Source organism: Stylophora pistillata, chromosome 11, assembly GCF_964205215.1.
Source record: "Stylophora pistillata chromosome 11, jaStyPist1.2, whole genome shotgun sequence".
Taxonomy (NCBI): Eukaryota; Metazoa; Cnidaria; class Anthozoa; order Scleractinia; family Pocilloporidae; genus Stylophora; species Stylophora pistillata.
In genome coordinates this window covers 17,433,332-17,450,255 of record NC_142529.1, presented here as the reverse complement: position 1 = coordinate 17,450,255, position 16,924 = coordinate 17,433,332, and the positions used below count along the sequence as shown (strand labels likewise).

General features: G+C 38.0%; 2 protein-coding genes and 1 pseudogene across 2 annotated transcripts; 1 reads left to right on the top strand and 2 right to left on the bottom strand.

Annotated features, from left to right (window-relative positions):
• Positions 1–1,425: 1,425 nt before the first annotated feature.
• LOC111330446 (uncharacterized) lies at positions 1,426–10,186 on the bottom strand. Its single transcript, XM_022935305.2, has 2 exons — positions 9,576–10,186; positions 1,426–1,908 (listed from the first exon to the last, which is right to left on the bottom strand). The coding sequence occupies exon 1, from the start codon at positions 10,142–10,144 to the stop codon at positions 9,593–9,595; it is 552 nt and encodes a 183-aa protein (XP_022791040.2). The 5' UTR covers positions 10,145–10,186; the 3' UTR covers positions 1,426–1,908; positions 9,576–9,592.
• On the top strand, positions 3,192–5,236 carry LOC148720360 (uncharacterized; annotated as a pseudogene).
• Positions 4,360–9,561, bottom strand: LOC148720359 (uncharacterized). The gene has a single exon (XM_088737782.1). The coding sequence runs from the start codon at positions 7,817–7,819 to the stop codon at positions 6,056–6,058; it is 1,764 nt and encodes a 587-aa protein (XP_088593908.1). The 5' UTR covers positions 7,820–9,561; the 3' UTR covers positions 4,360–6,055.
• Positions 10,187–16,924: the final 6,738 nt, after the last annotated feature.

Sequence of the window (16,924 nt, the reverse complement as noted above, 5' to 3'; positions counted from 1 at the left end):
ACAAGTAAAATGTTAAAAATAGAAACAATTGCTAAAAATTTCAAAATTTTCTGGCCACTTCAAGTACGCAAGTGCGTATATGCGTATAAGACGAGTACATTTTTCATAAAGTTTAGCTAATTAATGTATTATGTATTCATAATTGTCATCACGTTCGTTTCAATCGCGATTGAAGAATGGAACGCGTGTCAGCTAAGTATATTTTGACACTTCGATGCTAATCGACCGCCGCTTTTACTAAAAAATTCAAGGTATCAAGGTTACATAGATATATAATTTATTAGAATATCGAACATGGCAGTCCGTAGACTGAATCGCGTTACAATTACTTAGAACTAGGAATAACTGAGTTCCAAATACAAATTGAAATTATAATAAAACCATAAATGCGAAAAACTCTCTATCATGTACAAACTAGTCTAAAAAAATGAAAAAAAAATTATGTACGTATACTTGGAATAAAAGTGTTCTTAAAACGATTTGTATGTGTACGGGGCATGGCATAAGCCCTGGAATGTCTTAGATTATATCTGTGTTCTCTCTTAGGAGGTAAGACAGGCACGAGTCTGTGATCCGGGCATGACGTGATAGACTCGAAAAGCTTGCTAAACAGAGCCACGCGTCTCGCGTGCAAGGTTATTAAGTCGAACCTGGCCAAACATTCGAAATATGACGCATAAGCAAAAATGATGGAGAGCGCTCACTTTTGCACTCATTCAATGTCGTCACTAAGATACTGTGAGAGCGCGTAATGGAAAACTGGCGCACAGTACTCTAAAACAGATCTTATCACGGTGCAATAAAAATTTATAATGTCGCTCAGTGGAACGTTGGCGCGCTTTAGGAGAACAATAAAATAAAGGCGCTTGTTCGCTTTCTTAATGCACTCTGAAATATGTTCGTTCCATTTTAAATCTGAGCTAATAGTGACTCCTGGGATTTTAACACTGTTTGATACTGAGTTAATCTGAGCTTAGAGAAAGTAGATTAAGTTGGAATTAACGGGGATTACGAGGTAACCAAGTTCGATTTAGCTGATGGTAAATGGTTGGAAAGCGGGATCATATCCAAGAGAAATCGTATCTTGTTCAAGTTAGTAGCGATAGAGGAGGAGGGTGGGGGTAGGGGTGGGGGTGTTCGCAGTAGACCGGGCTAGAGCAAGCGGTATACTACAGTAGTTGTGATTAGTTTTAATTCTGGCTTTGGTGGAGAAGATTAAACAATAGAAAGTTTCTTTTAACAATCAGTCAATCAGTATGTTTGTGCTAGGAGTAAATTCTAAAAGAAAAATATTCTCAACAACATGAAAGCAGTTTCATAATCCTTGAGTGATATGCAACTCGAAACACCCGCACAGGAAATATTATTATTATCACCTTGTTTGCTAAGGAAAGAGTTATTTGTCTATCAATCACAACACTTCACAAATGCAACTCAACTTTATTAAATCAAAATAGATTTGCTATATACCACTTTTAAAACTAATTAAACCATAACACTGAAACTTGAGTTTAAATGGAAATGTTTACGTTACTAAATATAAAATGAATGCTCCTAACTTTGAAGTAGTTTTGACTTTGTTGGTAATTAAAAGCCTTTTTGGAGTACTAATAACACTCATATCAAGATTACCTTATTGTGGCTAAAACATTAGAAAGTTAAACAAACGATCGGAAAACACTAAATTGTAAAGTTTTTGCGCTTGAAAAACCTTTTACGATATCTGCTTACCAAAGTCAAATTTGAAAACAATAATTGCCAAAGAAAAAGCAGAAATTAATTCTTTAATCCGAGAAAGTTTTTCTAAATCAAGATAACCTATGAGATTAAAAAATTTTCCGTAGCACCCTAAACGGTTTCTAGCGTGACAAACGACAATGTGGAACGATAGACATCAACCTTTGCTCTCTGTGGAGGTAAAATAATAATATCATTATCAGCAAAGGTCCTTATTTTATAGCAAAAATATGGTCCATAAAATGAGCAAAATGACGCACTTCCGGGAAGATTACTTTGCTTGTCACGCAATGAATGAAAGTTGCCAGTAATCGGATCTTTGTGTTTCCACAAAGATTATTGGGATCATCAAGGGGCAAACATTGCAAGTTTCTAGAAGGAAACATATGGCGAAAGATTGTTTCGGCGTCCAAATACACGATTCTGGAGAGATCAAGAATGTATTTTGGTACTGATACGGAGAAAACGTACGTTTTTGTGCGAGTGACTATGAAATAGGTAATAAATCTACCGATAAACTTGCAAAAGGTTTATTGTGAACTGATATCGCGTAATGGATTCGAAATATGCAAAACAAGCCATAAATCTTTAGAAAACAAAGTTGCTAAAACCTTTTCGGTTTTATTTAGCGGAAATAAGCCTACTTCTTAAATCTAGTTTCTTTCTTGGCTCGGAAATACAAAAGAGTGCCACAGCAGTTACCTTCAGGCATCAGGAAATTGAAATGGTTTGCCTAACCATTCAATTGTCGTGATACACAGCTGGAAATAAGAGTCGGTCAGCGGACATTGACCCACATGATGTCCGAACATTTCACCGACACAATTTGACTCCTTCCCGGCAAAAGGTATCAATTTATCTATCCGTGAAAATTGCTTAAAGAGATTGTTTGAGCTATATTGGAAAGGTAACTCATAAGGCAGAGGTATTCCAAATAAATCGCCCTTTATTGCACTGCGTGCATCACGATATGCTGTTAGCATTTCATATATGTACCCCTCAAGTCTCGCACGGTAATGCCCTTTACAACGGCAAAAGCTGGTCAAAAAATGGCATTTAAGTTTAATGTTTACTGGTGGCCTGTTCAAATAAATTATAACACAAGTTTTATTTAATAACTACGTAATCATTTTAATAGTATTAGTTGCAAATAATCAGATACGGGATGAATGCGCAAGAAAAACAAAACAAACGCTTTTTGTCGATCAGGCACGTTGCAAATATTGGCTGCCACTTTGTGTTCTTTCAAGATTACGTAGCTTTTTTCATTTGTGAAGGCGAAGAAAAACCCAAGCGGTTTTATTAAGTTTTTGCATGTTTGGTCAACTCTGAAAACGGTCGATGTAAAAACAAGGTTAGCGCGAATGACAGATGACAAGGAGATAACGATGTGTACGTGAAGTTAAGGTAGCGATTAATTCTTGACTTTCACCCACGTGACACCACACTTGACAACGGTTGCTATCCGCCATTACTGTGCCCCTCGAATGTAAACAAACAAAGAGATGTATTGTACTTTTACTGAATATGGTTTATTGTATAGTGGTTGGATGTACTTCTAAAAGCGGAAAAAATCGTCTTAGCTTTCATACAATACCCAAGATTGTATCGAATCTAGGAGAAGAGCACGAAGAGCTCACGAGAGAGAGAAGAAGGCGCTGGATTTCAGCAATCAGTCGAGGGGATACAGAGACGAAGAGAATCCTCGACAGTGAACGAGTATGTGGGTTACATTTTGTCACTGGAAAAGCTGCAACCTCCTGGGAAAGATATCACATCGACTGGGTGCCAACTCTAAACCTTGGAAAACAACAAGCACCGTTTTGAGGTGTCCTTAACGAGTGTATCAAGAATATTCACCTCCTGGATACATGCAATGGACTCGAGGTTGTCTTGCTTCATTTACTGGCCAGAAAGGGAACAGCTATGGAAAACTATGCCCTTGTGTTTTCAATATACCTTTGGTCGTAAGGTAACTGTGATAATTGATTGTTTAGAGGTTTTTATTGAGAAACCAACAAATCTTATGGCCAGAGCTCAGACCTTTTCTTCCTATAAGAATCATAACACTGTTAAGATTCTTATTGGAATTACACCCCAAGGAACTGTCTCTTTTGTTTCTGAGGCTTGGGGAGGAAGAACCTCAGATAAATTCTTAACCGAGAACTGCGGAATCCTAGAAAAACTGATATCAGGAGATACTGTAATGGCAGATAGAGGATTTACAATTTCTGAGAGTGTTGGGTTAAAGCAAGGAGAGCTAGTAATTCCTGCATTCATCAAAGGAAAAGCTCAACTAGACCCAGTAGATGTAGAGCGTTCAAGAGGCATAGCCAATGTTAGGATCCACGTGGAGCGAGTAATAGGTTTACTACGAAGGAAATACACTATATTAGAAGAAACACTCCCACTAAATTCCTGAGTTGTGACCCGAATGGTCCCACAGAGAACCAGGTACCCATAATTGATCGTATTCTAAGAGTTTGTTCAGCCCTTGTAAATTTTTGCCCATCAATAGTACCATTTGATTAGCTAGTTTTTAAAGAAAATTTTAGTGCTTTCTAAAATTATTTAGCTGCTGATCAAGTGAACTAAAAGAGCAAAGATAAATGTTTTGTTAACAAATAATTTTTTGTAAACAAGTGTCAATCACTTAAATTGAGAACATTTGTGATATAAATGCACGTCAAGGATGGCAAATATCCAACACATAGTGATTGTGGTTTTAACTAAAAAGCAACAACAACAAAAATTGTTGGATTTTTTAATCAAATAATCTTTAAATATTAAAAGTCATCTTGCATATTGTCAATATAATATTAAAAACAGGAACAAAATATTATTTTCAATATAAGGCAAACTTATTTCAAAACTAGCAATATTTTCTTATAAAAATAAAGTGCAGTGTTTGTGCTTAAATTCATATCTTTGGTAAATTCTATGACAAAATTGTACAATTCTATATATCAATGTGAATGATTTCACATTATTTTACACCAATAGACATGTTTAATGTTATCTATAAAATTCAGAAATGGTCAATAAATTCTTATGGAAATAAAGTGCAGTATTGGTCCTAAAATTCATATCTGTGCTTAATTCTATGACCAAAAATATACAATTTTAAATATATTGATGTAAATGATTTCACATTATTTTACACCAACAGAAATGTTTTGTTAGTTATAAAACTCAGTGATTTCTCCTGCATTTAGTTTGCAAACCATTTAGCTGCAAAATAAGAATGAATAAATAGCACAAAATACTGCTTATAAGGATAGTAAACAACAGATTGCAACATTTTGTATTACAAGTGTTTTGTGGATAGCTAAATGGCTGCATTGTTTGCACTCTATTAAACAAATTTATCAAGAAGTTAAAAGGATGGAAACATGCTAATTTTCCCATCTTTGAGACATGATAATAAGTGTGAATGCATTCTGGGAATGTCAAAAGTAAAGTGACTAGGATTAGTAGCAAAAGCTAAACATGTGGCAAACGCAATAGAAAAAACCCCACAGTCACTACCATTGTTCTGTTCCTGAACAGGTACAAAATCTAGACTGATCAAACTTCCTCCCAGGAGGTCATTGGTCTGTTCCTCTACTTCTTGACTAATTACATCATGATATAAACTATCATACAAGTGAACATATCCAGGTTGACATCCCAGTGAGCTAACACAGACCCAGTGATTGCTTCCAGTGTGTAGAATCTGAATAAATTCACTAGACACTACATCAAAGTTTCTGACTCTTCCAAGAATTGGTCTTTGTCAGCCCTCAATTGCTGGGTTAACTTCCTTTATCAGGACTGGAGCATATTGGATAATGTCACCAGTAAGCCATCCGGCAGGATCACTAATGATGTCATAATCTGAGTTGTTTAATTTAGCCAGAATAGCATACTTGTCAACAGAACCAGAACTAGCTGACACTTGCATAATTTTTATTTCATCCTCACTATCATCATCATCTAATAAGTCTGATGCTGCAGGTGATTTAGGAGTTGTAGAAGTAGAAGTGGTAGGTTTATCACGAGGCATTGTTTTGACCTTTTTTCCTCGCCATGTATTACATAGCCAGGTTGTCTTGGAATTGTTGGGCATTCTTTCAAATCCCAAGCATTTCACATGGAAAAAATTTCCACTGCTGCAGTCGACATTGTGGCACTCAACGAGTCTATCGGTCATGGCTGCTTTTCCATTACAGACACAAATTGTAGTCTTTAACATAGCAGCTTGATTTACTTGAGATGGTGCAACTTTGCCCTTTGCCCTTCTTTTGAATTGTGGTAGTTTACAGCAGTGAGGGCAGTACTATTGCTTTGGCAATATCACATTATCTAAGGAGAGGCATTTAGTGTGGAATTGCCCATATGGGCAGTTCACATTGGTACAGGATACAATGTCATCATTGGGCTGTCCTCTACAGAAACATATGGCATTATCATCGAGTTTGCTCTCATATAGATCACACCGTCTGGTGTACCATCTTCCAAGCATTTCTGGAAGAATGCAAATTCTCCAAAATGTTTCCAGCTTTTTCATAGCACTGCTAGAGTACCCTGGGTCAGGGTTGACTCTGTCACACAAAACATGTGAATTCCAATCAGAATCAATGGCAAAAACAACAAAGTCACAATATTTTCGATCAGACAATGTCAACAGCTGCTGCTGTACTTGATAGTGATAGTTATGGGATTTCTTCAACTTTAATACCCCATTCACATTTTCGAGGAAAGAGCTTGCTTTCAGGCTATATTCTTGGAAGTCACCATTTGTGACAGAAATGGGACATTTAACTTCACCGCAGCCCAATCCACAGCAATCACACGATACCAAAAAATCTGATGTAGCATGTATAAAAGGAAAGTCTTTGTTTATGAAAAGTCCACATCTCTTAACTTGAAAGTTGGTATGTAGCGATTTCATGTGGTGTTCATAAGTTCTGATAGCTTGTTCCTCGTATTTACATCCATGTTTTGTTGCCTTTTTATCTATTTTAAACAGATGCCGATAGCAGATAGACTGAATAAGACTTTGAGAAGGTTGTGCGAGATTTCCATGGAGTACAGCACCACAGACAGAGGCTCCAATTCTGCCTGCACGATGCCTAAAAAATCCTGCACCTTTAGCTTGAGTACGCGTATCTTCTTCGATGCTGTCGATTTCTTTGTCTGAAATGTTTATCTTAACTTCCAAACATTTCCGTAAAAGCTCAAGGTATTTCAGATCTAAATTACTTGACTCGTAAAGATCTGTTAGAACTGGGATGTTTCTGCTTTTTGTAATAAACTGATCAGTATATGGGTCGATTAAACTTAATATTGAAGCCTTCGTTTCACACCAATTCAGCTTTTTATAAAATTTCGACACATCCTCCACCGAAACGCTAGGGTTCGTGTTCTTGTTCGCTGCGGCTCCAACAGTCAGTCGAGTTTGATTGGAGAATCCATCAGAAGATTCAATGTTATTGTCAAGTTTTTCTTTCAACTTTTTAGCTGAAGAAAAATCAATTTCTTTTGCCCTTGCATAGGTAACATTACTTACATAAGTTGGAAGAAGCCATGAGCATTTTACTTGCGTACAAGCCAACTTTCCGTTGATTCGAGTACAACATTCGATATAAAATAAAACACTGGCAACGTGTGAGCATGATTCAGCAAGACCTGCCTTACAGCCCAGGCAATGAGCGGAGAAAATTCTTCCATCTTTTCCTGTAATAAGCCAGATATCGACGAGAGGATCATTCATACGTTGTGAATGTCGGACTTTGGCGACGACTACATACTTATCAGAAACAATTCTTCCCTTCACGGACGCTACAAACCCAGAGACCACTTGGTTGTATGCTTCGAGACTTTTGTAGTTCTTGAACTGGTCGTCAGTATAATGACTTGTTTCCAAAATCAAGAAACTAAACAAGTCCGACCGCTCCACTGGCAGTAAACACTCAGGATTAAGCTCTTCGTCTGGAATAATAGCTGGATCGATGCCGATTTTTTCAATTTTCTGCATGTAACAATTCTTTACATTACCCTCTAGTGATGAAGCATACTTCGACAATACTGGAACTGACATTTACAGGTCTATAAAAGCGCTTTTCAACCAGAAAATTAAAAAACACTACAGAAATGGCATTACTTTACATACATTTCCCTACTGCTGAGGGGCACAGTAATGGCAGACACTGTAATTGGATATACTTGTGACCTCACGTGAAAGTCAAGAATAAATAAATAAATAAACAAAATATTTATTTATTTAATTACAGTCTGCGGTAGCGACTCGTAAAATTTTTTTTAATAAAATGATAAACTTGTACTAGACAAAATATTTTCAGGGAAAGGATTTTTTTTAAACTGTTTGCGAAATTAAAAATTGAATTTCAGATCGCCAACATTTGTAATGATTATTTTATCAGGAAATAAAGTTTTGACCAGCCAGACAGCGCGTCGCCAAGTGTTTAGTTATTATCACTTAAATTGCTGGAATTTACGTCTTGTTTTCACAAATGAAAAAGGTTAAAATAGCAATGAATAATCTATTCGGACCCCAAATTACCGCCTTTTGGTGGGCTACACAAAACTGCTACACAACTCCTTTTCTCGTGTGAGAGAATTTGTACTTTATCAAAATCATCAGGTCGAGGGACTTTAAACATTGCTTTTGTTTTTCCTGGGATACTGAAATCGAACGAAAGATAACTCAGAGGAGAGTTTCCGTTCAGTATCATGAAGAAAAACTATATTATGAAGTGTTCACGGTCATAACTAATAATTAAATAAAAAATTAATTGCAGTTATTGAAAATCATTATTCTAGTGAATTTCATTATGCTAATTTTTATGCTAATTAGCGTCTGGTCAAATTGATAAGATGTTCGACCAAAATTATTTCCAGCACTGTGATACAGTGATTGGATACCTGCATTGCCCCTTGGTTGTGATCGATGAAAATAAATCGGCCTTGAAAATCGGTTCAAGATTGAACCATTTCTTTTGCGACGATGATTAGGAACAAATGGGTCGTTGAAGCAGCGATGCACACGCCAGTTTGTACCGGAGTTCCAGTGATCTTCCAAGGATTTCAAAGCGAAAAGTGTCAGCTCAAAAACCTTTGGATTTTTCAGAAACTAACCGAACCTTCGCTTTCCTCGTGTTTCTCATCGCTTATTTCAACCCGCAACAGCTGGGTAACTGTAGACAACTTTCATTTCCGCAAACAATGAATTCTCACCCTTAGAGGTATATTTCAAGCCACCGTAATTTGTTTATCAAAAACGTTGACAGGTACGCTGCTATCTGAAGGTGATTTGTGGCCAATATTGTAATATATCGAGAACATTTAAACGATTCCAATTTCAAAACAAACCTCACGCAATGTTTATCAGTAGAATTTAAGAAATAATTCATGGTTATTCACAGCAAGACTTACTATTCCTTTGAATCAACATTACCTAAATTGTGTGAGAAAATGGCGGCGAGAAAGCGACGATCTGTCCCATGATATGACGTACTTGGACGTCAAAACAACCTTTCGCCATATATTTCCTTGTCGAAACTTGCATTGTTCGCCCATTAAGCGATCCCAGACATATTTGCGCCAACACAAGGATTCGCTTACTGGCAACTCGTTCCTGCATGCGACTGGGTGAAATGTGTCCTCGTGTTGAGAAATCGACGATTGCGTCAGAATCTTAAAATACACATTATGTATTTACTCTAATTCTACTACAATATATCAACCGTTCTATCCAACATTGCGCCCTACTATGCATATAGTCTATGTCTTAACATTTATGAGTTGCTTCTTGATCGAAAAAGATAGATGCTTACCTCCATGTTACCTTGCATCAGTACTTCACCGGAGCGGGAGGCGGCATCATAGCAGCTTGTCCTTGTACCTGAGCTGAAGGATACGGTGCTGGACCGGGTGGTGAATAAGTAGGCGGTGGCTGGTTGTAGTTTCCAGGCGGTGGATATTGCACAAATCCTTGCTGTGTCGTGTTGGTGCTTGTAGTTACGATTTGCTGATACGGCGGTTGGCCTCCAGTCACGATCACAGTCCCGGGTGTACGATAGCGGTAGTACGGGCAACAGGCACAGCAGCAGCAGGATACGATGGAAATGATGATGGCGAAGAAGATTATGGTACCAATTACAGCGCCTGCAATGCTTCCAGCCGTCCAAACACATGAATAAGCACAGTCGCCATCGCAGCACATCTCGCCTGTACCACATTGGGAATTGTGCGAGCAGTAATAACAAGTTTCTCTGCAGATTCCATCATTGCAACAGGTCTCGAGGGCCGAACAGTCGGTTTTGTCAAAGCAAGACGTAGCACCTCCTAATCGCAAACCAAAGAAAGAGATCAAAAGAAAGACGACAACTGTCTTAAACGCCATTATTGCTCAGCGATAAAAGGTGAGGGTGCGGTTGGTACGCGTCCAAAGTTTGTCTCCGCCTTCTTACTGTTTGTCATCCAAGCGTGACAATGGTGCGGCACATTCTGTTGATAGTGACATACTTTACGCGGTGGTTTATTGACCTGCGTGTTCCAAGACTTACACTGAGAAAAATATCTCTGAAGCTAATTTTTCTGCGAGAAAGAAAGTAAACTAAAAACAGAGAAAATAGCGCGCGCGCAGAAGAAAAATATTGCCTTTTGTAACACAATCTCATCCGGCTTTGTCAAACCTCCAGAACATACAGATGGGGTGAATGACATCTCAAAACTAACCCTTATTATCACATCGCAAAGGAAAGTCATTTAAAAATATCCTTATAAGAGCTTAATTTTGAGGGCAGAAGATTTAAGAGCAAATCCGTGCACTGAAAATGAAACATTGCATGGCAAAGTTAAAAAACTAAAATTCGCTGTTCTTTTGCATGCAAGTAGCCTTTAGAAAGTGTACAATTGCTCTGCATTTTTTTCCTTAAAAAATTGTTCGCTTCCGAAAAAACGAAAATGTTTCGTTTTCAGTCCCGGGATCGATTTGGTGACACCGAACAGGTTTAAAATAGGTCATGATTCACGCGACTCGCGTATCAAAAAAACTGCACTAGAAAAAGCTTTTTCCATCTCATTAATAATTCATCAAGTTACAAACCAATCACGATACGCTAATTTGGCCACGTGTGCGTTTAGAAACCCCGATGAAACACTGGACAGAGGCTTTTCCAGTATACTTTGATGAAATATCAAACCCTAAAGCTTGATAAAATGTCAAACCCCACTGATGCCAAAATCAGTCAAAATTTTTTCATTGTTGTTGGCTAATGATGCACGATTGAGAAGCAATTTCAAAAACTCGTGCTTCGTGTTTCATCGGGGTTTTCAAACACGAAAACAAAAGCACGAGGCCGCAGGCCGAGTGCTTTCATCAGTTTTCTCGTGTTTGGAAACCCTGATGAAACACTCGCACTCGCTTTTGAAATATTATATCACAGTTCCAAGTTGTTGTATAACTTGTCAGTCTAAAAACCGCGATTTCATAAAGATTAGATTAATTCCAGTATTCAAGAGAAGTCAAAAGCTTATGGCTCTCACGGTGTTGCGTAAAACGGTAGGCGAAAAACAACGATAATTTTTAGCATGTGCCTTTGCTCAGAATTTCGTAAGATTACGAATGATAATACTAGAGTTGATGATCTTTCAGAATATGTAAAGTTTAGTTTGGGGAAGTGAGTTAGAAATTTTGTACAATTTTTTGAAAATCGTAAAGAAAGACAAAATAATCAGGCCATCCTGTTGTGTACAGGTGACCATCAAGATGTTGATATAATAAAAATTTTAAACACGACTCCGAAGCACATAGCAAAGTAAATATAATAACCTCAACTCAAAGATTATATTCTTAGCTGTTCATATGAGTTCAGAGTTCCAGTCTGTTTTTCCGTTTTCTCCATTCTGAGGTCTCCGCAAGTTTGACATCTGCACCGTGGCTTTATGTCGCGGCTCGATCAAAACAGCTGCTCCGAAAACGCCTGTATTCCTCGTGTGCTTGATACGACGTCTTGGTGTTTTTTGCGACAAAATTCATTAAAACACTCATCAAGCCGACTATTCGAAGCTTATGTTGAGAGGTTTCTTCCATCGATCCTTTTCATCAATTATCTGTATGCAATTTCGCTTGAATCTATAAAAAACCTTGCATAGAGGCCAAACGAGCTCGCGTGACAGTTGAATTTGTTCTCTCTATAATGCGTTACTTTAGGGTAGCAGATTTCTCTTTAGATCGCTAATAAACTATTTTACCAATTCTTTATCATTCTTGTTACTTACTTTTGAAGAATTGCACACCTCAATTTTATGTACTTAAATTAACCTCATTAGTGCATGTTTATTTCCCACGTGAACTAAATAAAAATTCTAAATTTAAGAAAGACAATACTTTCTTGTTCCTGCTCTTAACTGGTGGAGGTTTTTGCTCTTTCGCAAATTTATCATATTATAATGTCACGCTATGCAAATTACGTAGGGTAGTTCTGTCATTTGAAAACCATCGAGACCTCTTTCCTGTTTTGAACTGATTTGATTCAAAACTTCGGAACAACGATCGTCAAAAACAAAAGAAACGAGACATGGCTAAAAGACCCAATCTTGGCCACTGAGAATACCTTATCCATCCTGAGCAAGAGTTCGTGACAGTAATTGGTACAGAGCCTGATATGCAAATTCTGTGTTGCTTTGCAAGCAAGACGTAATATTTGTATATAGTCTCAAAACGGTCTACGGTAAACTGCATGGGAACACATGCTTGAACTAGTTGCCTTAATTGGCAGCCCTTTTATGGTTTCCCTCAGAATTTTCAGAAAATTTTGTATCAACAGCATAAAGAGTACAAATGTGAAAAGTGAGCTACGAAAAATTCGTTGAAAACCGCGAACCGACATAAGAAACTTAAAAATTCTTCTGCCCCATGGTGTCGCGGAATTTTGTTCCGCTCGCTGGTTTAACTGAGGACTGTATCTATCACACTTTCTACGTTCTATTTTAGCACGGAGTTTATTCTTCTACCTCTCAAGGGTTCTACTATCGATCTGATTACAGTGTACGTGTACTTCGGTTTTTTGCTGTCTTACACAATACAGTACTATAATCTATCACATGCACAGCTTACAGTAATATAACTATCGTACGATATATCAAGCCTAATTCACATGATCCCTTCCTTATTTGGTTCAATTAGCGCATGCAAAGTACATCAGCTGATAAACTGTGCACTAAGTTCAATTTACTGAGAATTGATGCAATCTATCACGTAATCATTTAACTAATTCCTTTTACAATTAATATTTGACTTATTCTTAAAGAGCAACTAACTTATTCCCCGACATAACCCAGACTTGTGAGGCTGATGTTCGAAAGAGACAGGTTAAAAAAAGTTGCCTGCAGACTAACAACTGAGGAAAGCTGGTCAAGCCATAAATCAGTCAGAACCCAAGTGAATGAAGCGATAAAACTGGCTAAATCATCTTATTATAATACATATTTCGCAGTAAATCAAGGAGCGGATATTAAGAAGTCGTGAAAAGGAATAAATCTCAGTATTATGGCTAAAAACGAAAGAGACAACTAGTCAACGCTCTCAAAATTGGAAATGCTGCTTATACTTCCCCTCGAGAAATAAGTGATGTTTTAAATAGTCATTTTCCAACGGTAGGACTATCATACTTGCCAGCGAAATTCCTCCGCCTGATATTGCCTTCAGCGACTATGTCCACCCTATAACGCATACCTTATGTTGAAAGAAACGACCAAAGATACTGTTCTAAAATTAATTAACTCACTCCCGTTAGATAAAGCTAAGCTAGTGGTCTTGATGGGATATCCTGTCGCTTACTTAGAGAGGCAGCACCTATAGTTGCACCCTCTTTAACCTGTATATTCAATTTGTCTATTACCACTGGTATATTCCCAGATGAATGGAAGTTGGCCAGAGTCTCGCCCATATACAAAGAAGGGGCGAAAAGTGACCCTAACAACTACAGGCCAATCTCCGTTTCGTCTGTGATTAGCAAATTGATAGAAAAAATAGCTTTCGACCAGTTTTATAAGTATCTTATAACGTATGACCTCTTGGCTGACACTCAGTCTGGTTTTAGACCCGGGCATTCCAATCAAACTGCCCTTCTGGAAGCTACTAACAAGAGCGTAGCCAGGGGGGTCCTGGGGTTGCTGCGACCCCCCCCCCCCTTGGTAGGCCTTCTTTAGAGCAAACAGCCTACAATATTCAGGTGGCAAAAACGCCATGACAATATCTTGGCCGTAAAAGCCATTGTTGAAAAGCCCACTTTTTAAATTTTTTTTTTTTTTTTTTGTAAAGTATTTTCGTCAACGGCTCTTGGGCCTTCATGCCGCGATAATACGACTGAGCACGCTGATACATGTGGGAGAGCAGCGGTGTAAATGGTGAGTAGCCTCTGTTAACCCCCCCCCCCCACCTTTGAAAAATCCTGGCTACGCCCCTGACTAACGAGTGGTACCTGAATATAGACAGTGGTCTGATAATTGGTGTACTTTTTCTCGACCTAAAAAAAGCTTTCGATACAGTAGATCACCAGATCCTACTACAGAAACTTTAACTTTATGGAGTGGATTTCCATACTTTGAAGTAGTTTGAATCTTACCTTACAGATCGTAAGCAGAAAACCTTTGTAAATGGCCATTTATCGGACTACTGCCCCATTATTTGCGGTGTCCCGCAGGGATCGATCCTGGGACCGCTTTTGTTCTTAGTCTATATAAATGACTATACTCTGTGCCTAGAATGTACGCTGACAACACAAGTCTTACTCTAATTTTAAATAATCCAGCTGACTTAACAATACAAATTGAATAGTGACTTAGCCCAAATTAAGACCTAGCTACGAGCTAATAAACTTAGTTTAAATGTAAAAAAAAAAAAACAAATATTCTATTTTTGGTAGCCATAAAAAATTGGCTAACTTAAACTATCAGTTTGATGTGAAAATTAATGTCCATTTCTTAGAAAGAGCTAAAACCTATAAGTATCTTGGTATTGATTTGGATGAGAACTTAGCCTGGGATTCCCATATTGACAACTTTGTCAAAAAAGTATCCGCTGGCCTCGGGGCTATCCGACGTGTCAGAAGCTTGGTTCCTCGTGAGACTCTTATTATGATTTATAAAGCTCTCGTCCAACCTTACTTTGATTATTGCAACTCCGTATGGGGCTGCATAGGTATATGTCAATCTGTGAGACTCCAAAATGTAAAAAATAGGGCTACACGCTTAATTTCCTTTTCTGACTTAAATATGATCCTCCAGTTTTACTCAGTGACCTCGGTTGGGATTCCTTGGAGCGGAGGCGTTCTAAGCAACAAGCAGTCATTTTGTTTAAGACTCTCCAAAACCCTGCTCCTACTCGTTTAAACAATCTTTTAAAATCTATCTCCAGTGTTCACTCGCATAATCTAAGAAAGTCAAAATTCAACCTTTTCGTTTCTAGACCGAGTACTGAAGCAGGTAAGCGAAGTTTCCAATATCGTGGTTCTGTTCTATGGAACAGCCTGCCCTTGAGCGCTAAGCTAACTACAGCCAACTCTTCGTTCCTTTAAGTCACGTATTTGACTAGTATTGATAAGCTGTAAGTAATGAAATCGTTTTTATGGTATAAGTAATGAAATTGTTTTTATAGTCGTTTTAAAACCTTGTACAGACAATTAACTCCTGTCCTTCATTCAGTAATGAAGATAGCGGAGTACAATACTCGCGATTAGTTAGTTTGCCTTTACTTAGGAAAGTAGATTAACGCAATACACTCAACACAACGATCGTGGCGCAGCGCACTCTAGTTAAAAGCTGTAATGTATTCTGGTAAAAAGTGATGAATCCAGTCCCTCATCGATTGTGCTAGCATCATTTTTGGCATAACTTGGAAAAATGAGCAGAATTTTTCACTTTTCCTAAAAGTAGCACTGCTAGCATAATCGGCATTTTAGGCTTTTTAAGGGAACATTACCAGAGTCATGAATTACTTGGTCTCTAAGATTGATTATTTTCAAGTTCTGTCCATGCTTCAGTCTATTTTCATTCGTCTGGAGGAGGAGAAAAAAGTTTTCCGTGAATACTGCGTCGTCAATCGTCCAGAGGACTGGGCACAACGGAAGTAGAGATTGCGTCGGTCCCAGTTCCCACTTTCACAGGCAACAAAATGGCGTCGAGTAACTTAGAAGGAGAAAGCTTCCTGATAGGCCAGAACCCGCTCAAATTGCAAGAGATCGCAGCCTGAAGAAAACTAACAGCAAATACAAGACGGGAGGGGGGGGGGGCATCTGACGTTACAAAGAGTCCTATTACCAGGTCATTATCTAAGTGTTAGAGGCAACAGGATATTTTGCAGTGTTTGCAGAGAAGTTGTTTCATAAAAAAAAAGCATTTTGTCATCTCGCTGCGCTTCCGAAAAACACGCCAGTGAGGAAGAAAAGATCAGGAAGTCGAAGTTAAGGGAACAAATAACTACCGAAGCACTCAGTCGAGAGAAGCCGAGACATCGATATCAAGACAGCAAGTGTGTAACTCAAGATAAAGAAAATATGATGTTTTAATAACAATAAATATATAATTTTGGTTTTTGGACTAGTTTTGTGTGTTTTATTTTTAAGCATACATTAGGGAAAAGTAGTATAATTTTAAAAAACCAGCATATCTTTGAGCATAATTTGGAAAAAAATCGGGCACTACTAAAATGCTACTTTTACTAGCACAATCGATAAATACTGGTAATTGAACTGAGTGCATGGAGTGCAATTTGGGCTGAAATCATACGCGTGATTTCAAAATCGAACGAGTGCGCAGCGCGAGTCCGATTTGAAATCACAAGTTCGATTTCAGACCAAAATTGCGCGACGCAAGGTTCAATAGCCTGAGAAAAGCAGCCGTCCTTTCGCTCCCTTCGTTTCCCCGCGAAAGGACGGCTGCTTTTCTCAGGCTAAAGGTTCAATTACCACTTTATTACATCCATTTTGAAATCGCCCAAATACAGGACTTGCTCAGTTCAAATATTTTTTATTGATGCAGTACTGAGCCGGTTTTTAATTAAAAAGTGGAACCGGAAACGCTTTTACATTTTATTTTGTATGCAAAACAGAAAGACTGACGTCATGTGTCAAAAACTCAGTCAAGCATAAAATGATGCGATTTAAAGCAAAAAAGGGTG

Excerpts from the sequence above, each read along its gene's own strand:
- LOC148720359 (XM_088737782.1), bottom strand. The coding sequence starts at position 7,819 with ATGTCAGTTCCAGTATTGTCGAAGTATGCTTCATCACTAGAGGGTAAT.
- LOC111330446 (XM_022935305.2), bottom strand. The coding sequence starts at position 10,144 with ATGGCGTTTAAGACAGTTGTCGTCTTTCTTTTGATCTCTTTCTTTGGT.